General features: G+C 36.5%; 1 protein-coding gene and 1 long non-coding RNA gene across 2 annotated transcripts; both read right to left on the bottom strand.

Annotated features, from left to right (window-relative positions):
- Positions 1 to 4,536: 4,536 nt before the first annotated feature.
- On the bottom strand, positions 4,537 to 9,945 carry LOC112194403 (ATP phosphoribosyltransferase 2, chloroplastic). Its single transcript, XM_024334648.2, has 8 exons — positions 9,894 to 9,945; positions 7,263 to 7,370; positions 7,048 to 7,131; positions 6,489 to 6,590; positions 5,993 to 6,106; positions 5,836 to 5,916; positions 5,523 to 5,642; positions 4,537 to 4,810 (listed from the first exon to the last, which is right to left on the bottom strand). The coding sequence occupies exons 2-8, from the start codon at positions 7,314 to 7,316 to the stop codon at positions 4,715 to 4,717; spliced, it is 651 nt and encodes a 216-aa protein (XP_024190416.1). The 5' UTR covers positions 7,317 to 7,370; positions 9,894 to 9,945; the 3' UTR covers positions 4,537 to 4,714.
- Positions 9,946 to 9,948: 3 nt separating this feature from the next.
- LOC121050731 lies at positions 9,949 to 13,083 on the bottom strand. Its single transcript, XR_005803683.1, has 3 exons — positions 13,059 to 13,083; positions 10,760 to 10,873; positions 9,949 to 9,958 (listed from the first exon to the last, which is right to left on the bottom strand). It is a non-coding gene; the product is annotated as an uncharacterized LOC121050731 (long non-coding RNA).
- Between the last annotated feature and the right edge of the window lie 5,729 nt (positions 13,084 to 18,812).

The raw sequence follows: 18,812 nt of genomic DNA, 5'->3' as shown, positions 1-18,812 counted from the left end.
GAGTTTTGAGTTGGGAGCCAGCAAGTGGATCCAAAAGATACATATTTTCTCAAAACCCTTGCCGCGACTCACGAGGCTCTTTTTGACGCGGAGCATATTTTAAAAGTTCATATTATTATCAATATACAACTATGGGGGCCTATATTTGGGGCCTTGCGAGACACAATTATTGGCTTCTCACGGATATTTGGATATCAGGATAAGAAAATATTATTGTATTCATAAAGTGGCTTTGCGGCCAAAAGCAGTACATTCATTACAAAGCCAAAAGTGGCTAGAATACAAAACAAGAATCTTCAGATATCTTCTGAATCTTTTCTCAAGTGGAAGCAGCTATGGAATCCAACGTCGGGTTGAGCCGCACCATTATCTCAAGGAGGGGCAGACTTCAGGGAAGGAAAAAGAGGAGTAATGGAGCCCCCGCGCCCCCCCAATTGGAAGCAGCTTTGGAATCCAACGTCGGGTTGAGCCGCGCCATTATCTCCTGAAAGGGCAGAGAGTGAAAGAACTGGATATCGGCTTGAATCTCTGCGCCCTCTTCGCCCTTGGCAGCCACCATTCTCTTAGCGTGAAGTATGGGAACGACCATAAAATGGCTCATACCCATCACTTCCGAGAATCCATGCTCTCCCTCCAAGATTCTATCAATGTTAGGAAGAGAGAGCATGAGTAGAGGGCGACCACCAAAGTCCTTCTCATCTGGAGGACTCGGTCTGGTCCGACTCCAGAAGGAAGGGGTTCGAGGAAGGGTCTTTGGCCTCAAAGTGGCTTTCTGCCCTTCCCCGATTTGCTCCGCGTGTAGGATTATGACAAAGATGATCTCGCATGATCGTGGATCCCACACTTGGAGCCCCCTCTCGTTTCTAAACCAATTAATCTGAAGCCTGGCATTGCTGTTGCAAAATTCCAGTAGGACGAAACAAGGGGTTGCCTGAGATTACGCCATAAGGCCTAACCCAGGCTTGAGATTATGCCATAAAGCCTAAAATTTAGAGGCTAGAGGCCATTTCATGAGGGGAAGATTTGTGAAGAAAGAGAAAGAGAAGCAAGGACTGAAAGACCATTTCTTGAATGTTTCAGAAAATTTGTTGTGAGTATTCCCTGCCCAAAATATAACTATTTATAGGGACTTCAGGCAAATCCCCACCCTTGGATGGATGGTTAAAGAGTCAAACTGATATCAGCAAATCGAGATTAGTAATTCCAAATCTCGGGAAAAAGGGACTAGTAGCATGTGAGGCTCCAATACCGAACGGTTTTCGAGGAGGTAACTATTCTATTCACGAGTGATTAATGCCCTAAATCTCGGAAAAGAAGGGATTAATAGCACGTGAGGAGACCGAATGGTTTTCGAGGAGGCCTACAGAGATTGGCCCGTGAAGCTCAATTTTCAAGCAAAGTTCCTCCACGCGGAGGTCCGCCACAATGGCACCAGCTTAGGCCTGAGTGGCCCGCTCTTTGACACGGGCCAGGTTGCGGCCCATTTCTTCAGAAGCAGCCAAAGGTTCATCGAGTTGGGCTTCTTCTGCAGCAATCGCATTCTCAATAGAGAGCCAGCGAACAAGGCAGATACTTGCTGCTATACACATGGCAAAGTTACCACCAAGGAAGAGAAGGATCCTCATTCGCGATCAAAAGCAGTCTCCTTCGCATGGGGGGCACGCTAAAGTTCTGATCTCCTACAACCTGCCCAAGTTTCGCCAGATCCATGGTGGGCAATAAAGTTGGCAAAGGAAGTGTCAGTTCATGACAAAGGCAATTCAGTAGTGGCATTCAAGCTTTATGGCCTATTTAGAGGCTTATATGGAAACAGTCAAGTAATATCAGTCAAGTCAATACAAGTGGCTTTGGAGCAACGATATTATAAGAGCAGTGCTGATTCAAGACCTCTTCAGTCAAGATGAAGACCTTTGACTTCGAGGTCTGGGGGGCAATGTTTGGACCCAAAATGAGCATTTTGGCCTGACATGGCGTGTCTTGGAGAAATTGAGCCAATGTCAGTGGCTCAAGCTATATATTGTCGACCAGTTCGAAATATATTATTTAGAGGCTAAATAAAGCCTACTATGGAAGATTATGCGAACTGCAAGAAAAGGAAATGATGGAAGCATGGAAATGAAAAGTCAACTTTAGCACATTTTCCTACTTTGACTAGGAGAAACCGAGTTAAACAAGGAAGGAGGGGCGGAAGACTAACCAAATGAAATCCAAATGAGCTAAACCTGTCCAGATTAATTCTAGACATCCCAAGGATCATTTCTTATGCAGAGTTCTAGAGCTAGTTATGAGTGGAAATCCTTCAAACAATGAGTCCAATTTTCTGCAGAAGCAAAACTGGAAAACTGGACCTGTAAGGAGTCCAGCAGTATTTCCGGCCCAACCACTTGGAATAAAGCTCTGAAAACTTGCCACAATGATCTACACTCATTTTGGATAATTTGATATGAAGAAGTCGAAGGCCCATTATGATTTATTGGTAGAGATATAATTGAAGGAATAAAGGAGCCGAAAGTGCTTCCTTATCTCCAAAATTCATCATTCCTTATCTCCAATTAGTGTCTCCTTATCTCCTAAATTCAACATTCCTTATCTCCAATTAGTGTCTCCTTATCTCCTTATCTCCAAAATTCATCATTTCTTATCTCCAATTAGTGCTCCACTATCATTTGTTTAAGGCCAACCACTTTGGCATGGTAGCCTATAAATAGAGGTTACAATGAAAGACTTCAACAGACAATTCATCACAACAATCTCTAAGATTATCCAAGCCTCTCTAGAGCAACCCTCTCCTTCTCTTACTGGTAGTCACACTCCAGTCCTAGTCTCTTCAAGAGTCGACTGTCAGTGCCACCAAACCTTCCAGCCAAGCTAGAGTCACGCTTTAGCAAGTTCTCCTCACTTCCTAGTAGTTCTCACTCTGCTCGATCTACAACATCGAGTATCGATTGTGATTTTGAAAAAGATCAGCAAAAGTCCTCGCCACGAGGCACAAAGAATCCCACAACGAGGTTGGTGCTCTCCTCGTCCACAATCGCTTGAAAGAAGTCAGGTCAAGGGACACACCCGACGACCGCACCCGAACGGTGTTGGCACGCCTGCGCAAGAAAAGAGACTGTTGACCAGCTCAAGGAAAACTGGAGCCAAACACTTGTCTTGTTAGATTCTCCTGCTCCACCTACTGGGAAAGAAAAAAATAAGAGTTTGTTTGCCGGTTGTAGTGATTAATGATCTCACAATTTTCAAATGGCATTTATATTATAGTTTCAAGACGACTTGGATGATTTGCTACACACCTTTACAAAGTTTCACTATTTCAAGGACGACTTTGTATAGCTGACAGTGAGATAATTAGGAAAAAGAATTATAGTAATGAACAATATTTAGGTGATGTAAGTTGTGGTCTCTTTTCTTTCAAGTAATGTAGGTAGTGGCAACATGATGAAGCTCAATCCTATAATATAATCAAGTTTCCTACAGGGAGAAATTGGTGCCCCGATATATATATATATATATATATATATATGTATATATATATGTATATATAAGGGCCCTTCTAATGAGGGTTCCCTTTTTTTGGTCTTTTTTAGGGATAGGGTATTAGACAAACTTTTCGATCATAATTTAACATCTTAACCGTTCAGATTTTAGGTCCAAATGTGTAGATCACTTATGCAAGTTTTCAGCCAAATTGATTACCGTTAAGGCATTCAAAATGGCTACTTAAGATTATAAGTATAAACGGCTCAAGTTTGACAAATTTGGTTCGTTCATTTATTTATTCTAGTTTGATACCTTAACGATCACTGATTTAGCTGAAAATTTACAGAAATGATCTATACATTAGGACCTAAAAACTGAACGGTTAAGATGCCGAAATGTGATCGACAAGTTGGTCTAATATCCTATCCCTATAAAAGACCAAAAAAAGAATCCCTTAGTGGAAGGGCCCTCTTATATATACATATATATAGACCTTCTCTGCATACATCATGACAGATGAATTGCTTTAATTAATTTCAATAAAAATTTGTTTGAAGTTTTCCAGACACCTACTAGCTAGGTCTTCTGTTGATAAACAATTCCTTGTATTGGTGAGTATGCTACAAGGATTGACTTTTTTTTAGCAGTTAGAATATGAGATAATTTGCAAACATAATTAAGAAATGCTGGAGTATATATAAGTTAAAGTAGCATTCGGTGCTTTCATAAGTTTGTCGAGGTTGTTGGGAAAAATATTGGTGATCAAGTCTTTGAACTTGGTGAACTTGATGGGTTCTGAGAATTCGGAGGCTTAGTGAAAAAATTTGAATAATTCTTATCGATTGTGGTCTTAACTGGAACCTAGTTATAATCTAAAAGTGATGGTTTACTGCCAATCAAAAACCCTTGTTCTACGGTACAAGATCATGAAACCAATTTAACCAAACTCCAGGCAGATTTCAGCAATATAACTGTAACAGATCGAAGAATAGAGAAAAATTGCTTACGACATACAAAACATGTCTTACATGACCAGTCTGACTACAATGTCAAGTTTCGACTCATATAGCAGGGTACAAAGATCCGACTTTTCAAATAAAATCCTCATGCAGTGCATCCTTTCTAGTTTTAACCATTTGCAGGTATCAAAGATGTGCTCAACAAAATCTTCAGCATTGATATAGCTACAAAATATGCAACAAAGTCTCCGAGGACATACGTACACCACAGACAATTAGAGGCCAAGTTTTGCTAGAAGTTCACGCCATCTTGGAGTTTCTTCATCAAAAATGTAAGTCAAAGTGGAATATAGAACCCCACAGCCTCCGATCTCCACAAATTATTGCATGGAAATTAAAACCCAGTATCGAAGGAAACAAATGCCTTTATCATAAAATCAGGTAAGTCCTATGGAAGGCATGCACAATTTGAACATGCAGCTAAAAGCTAGGCAGAGAAACTTCAAAATGTTAATGTTCAAAAGATAGACTTGTGTATCCCCAGGGAAGGGCATCAGCCATCAGTTCAAATTTCGAGCAATTATCCCAGGAATGTTAACCACTGACTAATTTAAAACTATTGACCAGTTCAGACCAATTTACATTTTAAATGCTTAAAACTTTCATGCTTACATATGTAGTCGTCATGTCTGCTAATTAAACTACAAAACACATTCAGACTCCTTTAAAACCCTTGGAAGAACAAATGGCAAATTCTAATCGGTCTTGCACGTTCAGTTGTGTAGAAAACAAGCAAACTGGAGAAGCTCTAACCAATTCAGAAAGAAAAACAGAAAGTTCATATTTCCTATGATATTTTACAAATAATAATGAAGAAACTACACCACACATTGAACTGTCAATTTGCCAACTCATGATATTTATTTTTTATGTCTTACACAGAGAAATAGAAGCCAGAAGAATTTAGCTGCTTGAATGTGAAGGTGAGGGAAAGCAGAGCAAGCACTCTCACAAAAATTGAGATGTGAAGCCAAATCAGCTTCTATAACATTGAAAATTACTAAATGAAAGATGATGGCTCACCGCTCTCAGTTGTTGTACAGACTTGTAGAGGGCCTTTTTTGGCACACGTATGACAATGGCGTAGTAATCTGCTTTTATTTGCCCATCACGTTTGCAATACACTGTACTTATAGTGGGTCCCTGCCAAAGCAACCATGTACATTGTTGGGAAAGGATCAGGATGTGACCAAGAGAAGACAAGTTACTATTGTCATACTGCAACTGGAATCTATTCATTTGAAAAGAACTACATCTTAAAACTTTTCCTTTCAAGGAACTGCAACTTGAAATGAGATTCATCAGTAAAGTAAAGCTAAATAAATTCCAACCACACCTGCAAACCAGCTAATGATGGCTGGCTAAGGACTCGCTCAGCCACTTCTTGTGCACTATTTCCCCTCATATTTGCAACCACCTGTGATAAATGAGTGAGAAAACAACAAACCCCTGAAGGTACAAACATATAGAGTTTTGAATGATGATATACGCACCGTATACTGACCCTCTGCCTTTAGATGTGTCTCCAATCTTTCCAGAATCTCATGTGTCGTTTCAAGTGCACTTTTCATTTTGAGCAAGGATCTCTTGTTTGCAACAAGAACTGCCTGTAGAAAATTTAATTCCCATGTAAGAAAAGATTGGAAAAGAAAGTAGGATGCAGAACCAGCTCCTTCTAGTAAGCATCATAAGAGCAAGTTCACCCGTTGGGTCACCAGGTCAGTTACTATGCACTTCTTTTTAGTGTTTATTTCCACCATTTGGGTCACGAGCACAGTTTCCAAACTATCGTGGTCACCAGGTCAGTTTGCAGGTCACGAAAGTGACCCAGAGTGACCCAGGTCAGTTTGGAAACTGTGCCTGTGACTCAGAGGGTGGAAATAAACATAAAAAGCAGTGAATTGTAAGTGACCTGGTGACCCAACGGGTGGACTTGCTCTAAGAATTATTAGAAAACATGCAAGATAAGTCATAACCCAGAAAGCTTACTTGACTTCGCAACACAACTCCTCCCTCGATCTCTTTCAAATTGTTTTCTTTCAGTGTTATCCCACTACTCACAAGGCCCAAAATTGCATCAGCTATCCCCATCTGCAATGACAGAGACATATGGTATTTAATTATCTTTGACTTTCACCGATCGTAGTGAACCCCCTACCATCAAATGCAATGGCCAACCACGTCAAACATTATACAAAAAGTTAAACACTGTTCCCATTATCAAGTAGCTAACTACAGAGTCATTTTACTGGTGCCTCCCTAACTTTCTGAATGAGTGCAATTTCCAATAAGACAAAATAATGTTGATACACCAACTTATTTGAAGCAAAATAGTCAGAAATAGAACTAGACATTGAAAAATTGATAGCCTATGTTTTTCTCTAAAGGAATATTAAGATTGTATTTTATTATAATAAGAGCCACTAAAATGACTAGAACTTATATCCATGCTGGGCAAAATGCATCATGTTGACTGAGCAATACAACCACACAGAAGGCCAAAGAATGATGCTCCTAGTATCAAATCCCAACAAAACCGAATTCTTACCGCAGGAGCTGCCTCAAGTGCTCCATCAGCTGTGGAAAAACTCAGATGGTCCAGTCCATTTTCTTTCACAAATTTGGGACCCAACTGCAATGAAAGAAAAGGGAGAAATTGAAATTGAAATAGAATCCTTATTGCCAGAAAGATACAGACAATTGTTCCAGAAGACAAAAGTGAAAAAAAAAATACAATGAAATACTCTCCAACACACTGCTTACATAGGTGAAGCCAGTAGCAACTCGCAGAGGTTTCTCTCTAGTCCATTGAGGCATTTGTGCTAGCTCATTCAGTGAGTTAATGTTCCCAAAAATCCCATATTTTGGTATCTGAAAAAGAAAAAAAAATCATGTTTGAAGACTACCGATGGTAAAATGAGTGAGATAGGGTTGGCTATTTGTTAAAAAAATAAATAAATAAATAAATCAGGGTCCGGATCAAGGGACACATAATTATACACAATTTTTTACACTGAGCTCTTAGATTTTAAAATATTAAATGGTTTAGATTAAGTATGAGAATGACATGACATTTTATTTATTCCCTAACATAAATAAATAAATTATTCTTTTCTGAAGAAAAAATAAAATACAAAAATAAAGAACACTAGAATCAGAGCACGATAAAAAAAAGTGAGAACAGAATAACAAGAACTAGAAAACCAGATCCCCTTTCCTAAGCTTCATCCCCATCACCTTCCTCAAACTCCAAATATTGGAGTTGAGATTCTTGATGATCTGTGAATTGCCTCTGCGCACTTTTTTTTTGTCTCTTTATATACGTCTATTACTTCACTAACACCAAACAAAGAAGAAAAAAACAAGGGACAGAAATCCCATATTTCCGACCCGTACAAGCTGAGGGAGGATTATGGGAAGCATCAACAAAATTGCATATCTTGTGATTTTATTCTATCATATTCAATGAATATCAGGTACATTTGAATTTTAGAGAACAACATAGTTACCATGATTTAGGGGGGTGTATTCATTTAAGAGTGTACAAGATTTTTTTGTATTTTGAAAGTTTATAGGTATTCAATTGAGATTTTAAACAATCCTTTAAAATCTTGATGTATTCAATTAAGATTTAAAATTATCCATTCAAATATGCATATATTCAAAAGTATATGGATTTTTAAGGATTTCATTAAATGCTGGATTTTGGAGGATTTTATAGTGCTTTTTATACATATCAAAACTAAATAACAATCCAACCACTTCCCAAGAGATTTTGATGGATTCTTTCTCACTCAAAAAATGAAGAAACTCTTCACCAACAAAAAAAAAAAAAGAAGAAGAAGAAGAATTAACTCTCTCAATAGGTGACACTCATCTATTTTGTCTCAGACCTATCTTCCCACTATCCTCCTCTGCCTCTGCTCTCATCTAATAATTTTTTTTTATTTTTATCACTATAGCTCTGGAAGCCTTAATCCTTCTAGCTAATTAAGCTCACTTTCAATGGTTTTGTTAAGATGATACATACACACATGTTTTTTTTTTTAATCAAACCCGAAGTCGGGTGCCGATATATATTCATCTAAAGCCAAAATAGACCATTACATATACACATGTTTCTTTTGTAAATTAGATATGAAATAAATTATGCCATTAGTTTACTACTTTATTTTTGTGTAATATTTTGGTTGATTAGTTTTCTCTTATTATTCATATATATATATATATATCATTATACACAACATAAAGAATGATAGATTGCCATATATATATACATACGTATACATACATACATACATACATACATACATACATACATACATACAGGCCTTCTCTGCTAAGGATATCCTTAACTTAGTTTACGGTACAAATTTTCATATTTTGACCACTTTTCGATTATATATTCACATCTTAACCGTTTAGTTTTTAGGTATATATGAGTAGACCACTTCTACAAATTTTCAGACAAATTGATGATTGTTAAAGCATCCAAAAATGCAATTTACACGAACGGTTTAGGTTGGATAGATTCGGTTCGTTCGTGTAAATTGCAGTTTTGGATGCCTTAACGATCATCAATTTGGCTGAAAATTTGCAGAGATGATCTATACATTAGGAACTATAAACTTAACGGTTAAGATGTGAATAAGTGATCGAAAAGTTGTCAAAATATAGAAATCCGTACTACTGTAAGCTAAGTTCAGGACCTCCTTAGCATCGAAGGACTGTATGTGTGTGTGTGTACTTTTTTGTCACTGATATAGTATTATAGTTGGATCCATACATCCATTGCTTTTAAAGAAGAAGAAAAAAAAAATATCCTACCAAAAACATTATAAGGACTTGTAAAATCTAAACAAATACCAGTAAATCAATTCATTAGAATCAATCAGAGTCCATATAGAATTTAAACAATCCGTGAATTAAGTAAATCCATAGATTATAAAAACTCAAACAAAATCTTTTAAAATCTGAATTGAATACACCCCCATCTGAATTGAAGGAGATATTATAATCCTACTTACCATGTAAGAGTCTAGATATAGGTCAAAGAACAACAATGGTTTTTTTCTTTTCTTTTGGGGTTCTTGGTGCTCTGTTTCTTTAATCGTACAGTATCCTTCTATTCTTTTAATTCCATTCTTCTAATTCCACTATTATTTATTTTTGTATTATACTCTTTATAAAAAATAATTTAATCCACTTTTGTTTATTTATGTTAGGGAATAAATATAATATATGCCATGTCATTCTCATACTTAATCTAAACCGTTTAATATTTTAAAATCTAAGGGCTCATAAGGAGTGTAAAAAATTGTGTACAATTATGTGTCCCTTGATCCGGACCCAATATATAAATAAATAAATAAAAAAAATATAAAAAAAACTCACTGCAAGGGATAAGTGGCACTCCCCATACCCAAGAGCATCATGAACAATGATAAGATCTTCACTCCCTTGAAAGAGTATTTAGATGAGTTGCTTTGACAAGAATTCCATATGACAAGCATTATATATTGATGCAGTTTTTTTACAGATATTTTAGATAACAAACAAAAGAAATAGCTAAAAGCTTGAAATAAATGGACAACATAACTACGCGTCGTCTTTGTGATAAAACATGCAGAATGAAAGACCCCCAACACACAAAGGCGAGTTCCAGTAACCACATCATAAATATTAATGCACATCATCACAGTAATTTGGGATAACAAACACAGGTAACAACGAATGATTTTCAAAAAAACAGACAACATGATTGCAAGTCATTATAAAACATAAACAAATCAAGAATCAAGCACAATTATACTCTTATTTCATCCATACTTTCCCTTCCACGCAATGATAGGTCCAAGGTACGTACCAAGAAATGAGGGTTTAACTACATCAGAATTGAAAGACTGACTAAAATTACAAGCACAGCTTTGCACAGCAGTACAAAGCACATGGGATAGATATACTTTTGGTGTCAATTACATAGCTCTCTGGGTTTAAAGAAAAACTTCCATTGCATACATAGTTATACACCCTATAACCAATCAACCACCCATTCCATATATTCAAGACCGGAGGACAACAAAAATACAAAAAGCAAGTTTTCGACACACTAGACAGCATATGGGATGGCTCAATTACATAGCTTTTTTTTTTCCCCTCCAAATTCTTCAGTTAAAATTTCATCACAGATATATAACTCTACTCCCTAAAACAAAAACTAGTATAAATCGAAAGAACAGTAGATAGTGCAAGGTTAACACCCGTCCATATTCACTGACGGTGTCAAGACCGGTAATGCCAAGGTCCAAATCCCCAGACAGCAACTTCCTCACAATGTCCTTAGGCCTTTGAAACCACCCTTCCAAATTAGACAGCTGCACCAAAAAAAAAATTGAATTTGGGTGCAACATGCAAAAGAGGAATAAAAAATGGTGATGATAGATGATACGCCCAAAATAGACGCTCAATTTAACCCTGCAAGAATGTAGTCGTCAGTAGTAAAGGATAAGCAAGGATCGTTCGATGCCAGAGATTGAGGGTAACAATATTATTCACACAAAAGAAAACAAAACAAAACAAAACTAACACTAAAGAAAACGTCACACAACAAAAAGAAAATAGAGAAAGATGGTGGGACAGAGAGGAGGATTGTAGAGGCGTTGCAATCCTGAAACACACTAAACAGGGGGTTTTTGGGTTTCCACGAAAATAAACAGAAAATAAAGTAAAGAAAAGCGATTTTGAATTTAGGGTTTTGAAAGATATGGATGAAGATATTAGGAACTCGGAAATCCACCACCAAAATATGCTTGAGACAAATTTATCATTCTAGTTTCAATTACTAAGTCGTGAAAAAGGTTTCAATCAAGAACAAACCATGAAGCATGCGTAAGTTCTTATTACTTCCCTAGATTACTTAAGCAAGATGAACGCACCATTACTAAGCCTTTAGAATAAACAATCAAGGTATAGAACGCTATCCTATCAACAATTTATTCTAAGCATTAATCACATATGGAAGTTTGATTGAACAAGTATGCAAAACTAGTGTGGAACGCCTACCTAGCATGCAATCCTTTTTATTTGGTTTCACCTATTGTCCTATAGGTTTTACTACCATTGAAACAAGCATTATTAACCGTTTAGGAGATTAAAATACCTATTTCTAGCCCCACTCACATGATCATAATATTTTATGTGCGCATTCATAAAACATAAACATGCAAGAGTTATCTGTAAACCAAAACCAAATAAACAATTTCACCACAAAGCAATCACGAAACTAGGAATCAAAATATTGTCAAAAACACATCTTAGGGGCTTCAAACCTCGCCACTAACAAAAGTAGATTAGCCACACATTGTCTCAAAATTCACAACTAGAAACATATAAGTTCGAATTACAAGAAAATAAAAACCGTAAAGGGCAGAAGATGAGAGCCACGAATTCACTTTTAGGCAGCCTTGAACGCAAGAACCCCCCTCAAGATGGTACACGGCAAGGCTTGATGAAGATGGATGATGGTGTGCACGGTTTTTGCTCTTGGAGGACTTGGGAATTTCAAGACTTTGTGTGCTAGGGTTTATGGCAGAAGATGGCGCTGTAGAGTTGTAATTTTCAACGTGTTCAGAGCCTCTATATATATAGAATACACAGCCCAAGTTTCCTTTTCCAATTCCGCTTTGAAAGCCTCTCCTAGTTGCTTGAGGATTACTCTACTTGGTGCATAATTAAATGATTTTCAAGCTTTAATAATCTTCCCAAAAATCTTGAGGAATCCTTATAGGACTCTCCTTCATATTTGCAGCAGCAATAACCTTCCAAAAATGCCCTGGAAATCCGTCCAAAGAAGAATCTCGGCCAAAATGCCCTGTTTTGACTAGGATTCAATTTCTGACTCTGAAGCTTCCTTCTTGGATAAGGAACGACTTCGTCTTGACAAGTTTCTGGATGGTTCTTGACTCCCACATGTTCTATGACATCATATAATCTAGAATGATCAATAACCTTCTGGAAAAACTCCAAGAAAATAGCCGGAAAAGATCTCTCAAAAAGCTTCATGAAAAGCTGACAGTTTCTGCCTTATCGGGAAGCATACTTCGACTTTGATTTCCTACTGCCTTGTTGACACTTTTGACCAGTTCTTTAGCTCTTGTTGAAGTATAACATTATGTCTTCAAGTATCGCAGGTCCTTTCTTCATAGGTGCAGATTTAATGATGCAAGAATTGCTCCTCAAAACCGTTCCCAGAAAACTGATTCTGAAACTGCAGTTTCTGCTTTGCAGCAACTGTTTTGTACAATGAATTCCGTGGACTTCCCTTGTAATTTCTGGCCAAAAGGTTGATCAAACTTGGTCCTCTGCATCAATACTTCATGTTTCATGGCTTCGTTGCTCCCTTTCAGCTCTTATTTCTCTTGAATCACTCCACAAACTACCTAAAAGAAAAACAAAGTTAAAACAGACTTTTTAAAGGAATTAACCAAGAAAAGTGTAAGGGATTTCACACTATATTTATCACATTTATTCTCCTATCAATAGAGTGAGAGAGTGAATGACCTCAGGAATTTTAGCAACGTACTGGCAAGGATTGATGTGCTTGATGGGCAACTGGCAGTCCTTGAGGAGATCGAGAGTGTCTGCGGTCATGCGGCCTTTTTTGGGCAGTCCCAGCTGAAACTCGCTCCTCTCCTCCGTCGCCGCAGAACAGGTGATCTTGAAGGACAGCGAGGGAGAGGAGGAGAGGTGGAGGGAGTGAGTAAGAAAGAAGGGGTGTTTGGGTGGGTTTGCAGCCAACATGTTTCACAGATTGAGAGAGAACCGGCGGCTGTGAAGAGTGAGAGGAGGGAACAAAAAGTGCACAGGTGTTGTATAAGGGATGGTCTACTTCTACTTTCCTCTTGCACCACATTCTAGGCTTCTATTCGTTCTAGTATGGGATGCTTTCTCCTAGCCTTCAACATTATTCTAAAGCCAATGACATCCTCAAATTAACTAAATATTTTCTTTTAATTTACAATTTCAATGAGCTTGTGATGTGACTTGACACTAGTTCATATTAAAGTGGTTGAATTTCACACAATTTATATTAGTATTGAAAATTTTAAGTTTTGTTAAATTGATATTAATTTGACAAGTTTTTTTTTTTTTTTGAAATATTAATTTGACAAGGTTTATATGGGCAAACACTATTTTTTTGTATTAATCATTTATAAAATTTAGCAAATTGCCATAAGATACAATATTAGAGAAATAAGTGCAGTGCGCAAGGCTTGGGTCTAGAAGATCCACGCGGACAAAAAAGTTTCCAAGCAAAAAGTCTAAGTCCGTGCGGGAGAATTTTTTTTATTTTTTTTTTCTAAATTTTGCGTGTGGAATGAAATATAGGAATATCCCTTCGGGTATAATAGATAAGGATGAACCATTTTCCTTTTGTATTCATTACTAAGTTGAGAGAGAGAGAGAGAGAGAGAGAGAGAGAGAGAGAGAGAGAGAGAGAGAGAGAGACGGTGTTTGTAATAACCTGGATTTTCGTTTTAATTTCTTGTATTTTTGTGAAATTAATAAAAATCCAAGTTGGTATAAATTATCGTTTCGGTGCCTTGTTCTTATGTTAGTTGAGAAATAGAAATTATTTTGGACAATTATTAGCTCGGAATGCTTCGATTCAAGGGTTGACTTTTTAAACGTTACGATTCTGTGAAAACTTCTTTCACGAAAATAGTAGAGCGCGTCGATACGAGTTCGTGGAAATGCGGAACGTGAAAATCAGAGTTCGTATGAAGAAGTCATGGCCAACGGAAAAAGTTTCCATTTTATTTTTGGATAAATAAAAAAGTTTCAGAAATTTTAAGAAAAATCCTAGTTTCCGAAAAAGGAAACTGAGTTTCTCCCTCACTCTCTCTCTCCCTGAGCCGGAAATCGCCTCAGCTAGTTTTCAGGCCATCTACCTCGGCCGTCCGGCCACCATTGGACTTTCTTGCTAGTTGCTATATGTGGTCGATTTTGTCCATAGTTTGAATTGCTAGTTGTTGGTTGCTATATTAGAAGTCAGGCACTAATATGGACTTTCTTGCTAAGACTAATAGACACCAACTCATTTATCTGATTTTCAAACATTCTGAAAACTACTGCTATGTGGCCCAAGTCATGCTCAGAACCATTACCAAGATACCTATCATAGATGAGGTCACATTCTGGTAGTGGCTTCATGATTATCAAACTAGTTTCAAAATTATATATGTATCCTAATTTCAATACTCGATCTATGACTTTTATATAGACACACTGTCTTGTTAGATGCTCCACCTACTGGGAAAAAATAATAATAAGAGTTTGTTTGCTGGTTGTAGTGATTAATGATCTAACAATTTTCAAATGGCATTTATATTATAGTTTCAAGACGACTTGGATGATTTGCTACACACCCTTTACAAAGTTTCACTATTTCAGGGACGACTTTGTGTAGCTAACAGTGAGATAATTAGGATGAAGAACTAAAGTAATGAACAATATTTAGGTGATGTAAGTTGTGGTCTTTTTCTTTCAAGTAATGTAGGTAGTCGCAACATGATGAAACTCAATCCTATAATGTAATGCTAATAGATCAAGGTATCTGGATACTATAATCAAGTTTCCTACTGGGAGAAATTGGTGCTCCAATATATATAGACCTTCTCTGCATAACACTTCTTCTCTGCATACATCATGACAGTTGAATTGCTTTAATTAATTTCAATGGAAATTTGTTTGAAGTTTTCCAGGCACCTACTAGGTCTTGTGTTGATAAACAATTCCTTGTATTGGTGAGTACGCTTCAAGAATTGACTTTTTTTAGCAGTTAGAATATGAGATAATTGGCAAACATAATTAAGAAATGCTGGAGTGCGGGAGAATTTTTTTATTTTTCTAATTTTTGAGTGTGGAATGGAATGACAGGAATATCCTTTCAGGTATAATAGATAAGGATGAACCATTTTCCTTTTGTATTCATTACTGAGTTGAGAGAGAGAGAGAGAGAGAGAGAGAGAGAGAGAGAGAGAGAGAGAGAGAGAGTGTGTGTGTGTAATGACCTGAATTTTCGTTTTAATTTCTTGTATTTTTGTGAAATTAATACAAATTCAAGTTGGTATAAATTATCATTTTGGTGCCTTATTCTTATGTTAATCGAGAAATAGAAATTATTTCGGACAATTATTTGCTCGGAATGCTTCGATTTAAGGGTTGACTTTTTAAACGTTAAGATTGTGTGAAAACTTACTTGCACAAAAATCGTAGAGCGCATCGATACGAGTTCGTGGACATGCGGAATGCGAAAATCAGAGTTCGTATGAAGAAGTTATGGGTAACGAAATTTTTTTTCATTTTTGGATAAATAGAAAAATTTCAAAAACTTTGAGAAAAACCCCTAGTTTCCGAAAAAGGAAACTAAATCTCTCTCTCTCCCCCCCCCCCCCCCCCCCCCCCCCCCCCCCCCCGAGCCGGAAATCACCTCAGTTAGTTTTCAGGCCATACCTCGCCCGTCTAGCCACAATTGGACTTTCTTGCTAGTTGCTATATGTGGTCGATTTTGTCCATAGTTTGAATTGCTAGTTGTTGGTTGCTATCACTACAAGAGAAAATAGCAAAAGCGAGGAATTTCATTGTGACAACCCAAAATTCGTGGCAAAAGCTTGGCAAATACGAGAAAATTTCAGTTGTCGCACATGATCCCATCCGCAACAACCAATTTGTCGCATAAAGTAAGTATTTGCGAGAAATTGATAGTTGTTGCCCATATGACATTATGCGACACCTAATTTCTCGCAAAATGTCAATTATGCGACAATTTCTACAAATTGTCAGTTAATGTTTTTGTGACAACTTTAACTTCCTCACAAAAGATTAATCAGGTGACAAATTCTTCGAATTGTTGCTTAATGTTTATGTGACAACTAGATATTTGTCGTTAAAGACTGATTTAGCGACAATTGCTATGAGTTGTCGGTTCACGTTTATATGACAACCTTAACTTCCTCACTAAAAATCAATTGGACGACAACTTTAATGGGTTGTCGCTTAATGTTTATGTGACAATTTGAACTTCCTCACTGAAAACTAATTAGGCAACAACTTCTACTAGTTGTCGGTTAATGTTTATGTGGCAACTATAATTTTCTCGCAAAAGCCCAATTAGGCGACGACTTCTACAGGTTATCGCTTAATGGTTATGTGACAACTTGAACTTCCCCACTGAAAACCAGTTAGGCAACGACTTTTACTAGTTGTCAGTTAATGTTTATATGACAAATTTAATTTTCTCTCAAAAGGCCAATTAGGCGATGACCTCAATGAGTTGTCACTTAATGTTTATGTGACAACTTGAAGTTCCTCACTAAAAACCAATTAGGCAACGACTTATATCAGTTGTCGGTTAATATTTATGTGACAACTTTAATTTTTCTGCAAAAGACCAATAAGGTGACGACTTCTACATGTTGTCACATAATGTTTATGTGACAACTTGAATTTTCTCATTGAAAACCAATTAGACGACTACTTGTACGAGTTGTTGATTAATGTTTATGTGACAACTTTAATTTTCTCATAAAATACCAATTAGGTGACGACTTCTATGGGTTGTCGCTTAATAATGATGTGACAATTGGAACTTCCTCGCCGAAAACCAATTAGATGACGACTTATATCATGAATTGTCATTTATTATTTGTGCAGCTATTAGAACTTAACCGCATATTGTTTGTAACTTCTTGTCGACATGAAAATTTTCTTTTCTAGTTAAATTATATTACTTAAACTAGTTTGATTAGGTAATATATTATTGGATTATGATTCTAATCTTAGTCAACTTTTATTTATTTTAGGAGGAATGTCTAAAATCTTATTGAGGACCAATAACAAGTACAAAATCATCATTTTCTTGTATAAATGAAATCAAGCGATCAAATAAATAGGTATAGGACAAGGATTAGAATATCCCAATATATATATATATATATATATATATATATATATTCTTTTTTGGAGGGACTGATATATTATAGAGGAAATATATCTTATCTTCTACCGTTTCTGTAAATTTTCTCCAATATCGTCAAATATTTCTGATATGTTAGATATTTGGGATATATCCGCATAAAATGTGAGAAGAGAAAAAATAAAAAAGTTACTCGATTATTCATAGAGAAATATATAGTATGGAGTATGGAGGTTATGTGTGGTGTAAAATTTCTAGTTAGGAAATGGCCTAATAGAGAGGCAACACAATCTATTTGGAAAACATTTCTCAAGGTGAAATCTCTCAAGGCAGATCTGGGTGAGGTGAAACCCACTCAAGCCGAATCTGGGTGAGGTGAAACCTCTCAAGGCAAATTTGAGTGAGGCAAAATTCCCTCAAGGTGAATCTGTGTGAGGAGAAGTCCCCTAAAGACGAATATGGGTGAGAAGTAATCCTTAAGTGGAATCTAGGTGAAGAGAAATTCCCTCGAAGGAAATCCGAATAAAGATAAATCTCCTCAAAACAAATCTGAGTAAGAAGTAATCGTCTTGAGAGAAATCTGACCAAGGAGAAATTCCCTCAATCATATGAAGGTTTCAAAGATTTTTTTTTTTTTTTTCATTTCCCCAAGCTACTACTGCTTTTCTTGATGATCTTTATGAAGTTTCTAGACCTAAATAATTTGTTAGATACTTTTTCTTTTTGTTGTTTTGGGTCTTTTTAAGACCTCCTTATAACCATAAACGAAAGAATAACCATATAATAAGGGCGAATTGAATATCTGTTATGCTATTTTAAACTAATATAAAAATCATATAAAAAATTATTCTAATGAATGCCTCTTATATGAAGAAAAAAGAAAATATCCCGCCTTTACATCCCACTTCACACTTCATATTCCCTCCATTAGATTGAAATTAAAAAAAATAAAAAAAATCTTACCTTATCCCTTTAGGTAAAAATAAAAACTTACCTTATCCCTACATACTCCACGCTCAAACCCTAAAAACTCTTCGATCTCATATATTCTCTCTACTCGCCACTGCGCTGTGGCCTAGCTCCTTCTTGGGTAATTGCTTACAGTTTTTCCCTATTCTCTTTCAAATTGTTCAACTTAATTAATCTTACAACTATTATTATTGATATCATATTTCTTTAGGTATAACTACAGAGTGAGGCGGCTTTGAAATCATGTTTGATTTGATATCTTGGTTCTTTTTCAATAAAGAGAAAGAATTTAGATATCTTGTTTCGTTACCTAGCCTTGTTGCAGATTTTATATGAATTTCATCTTCTATTAATTCGTCCCTTGTGTA

The sequence above is a fragment of the Rosa chinensis genome, chromosome 1 (genome assembly GCF_002994745.2).
Source record: "Rosa chinensis cultivar Old Blush chromosome 1, RchiOBHm-V2, whole genome shotgun sequence".
NCBI lineage: Eukaryota > Viridiplantae > Streptophyta > Magnoliopsida > Rosales > Rosaceae > Rosa > Rosa chinensis.
The sequence above is the reverse complement of the archived record's forward strand: the minus strand, read 5'-3'. Positions and strand labels throughout refer to the sequence as shown.

Bases quoted from the DNA above. Each gene is read 5' to 3' on its own strand.
- LOC112194403 (XM_024334648.2), bottom strand. From the start codon at position 7,316: ATGCCTCAATGGACTAGAGAGAAACCTCTGCGAGTTGCTACTGGCTTC. The intron at 6,591-7,047 runs GTAAGAATTCGG...CTGTCATTGCAG, and splicing joins CACTTGAGGCAGCTCCTGCG to ATGGGGATAGCTGATGCAAT. The intron at 4,811-5,522 runs GTGAGCCATCAT...TAATTTGTGGAG, and splicing joins CTGTACAACAACTGAGAGCG to ATCGGAGGCTGTGGGGTTCT.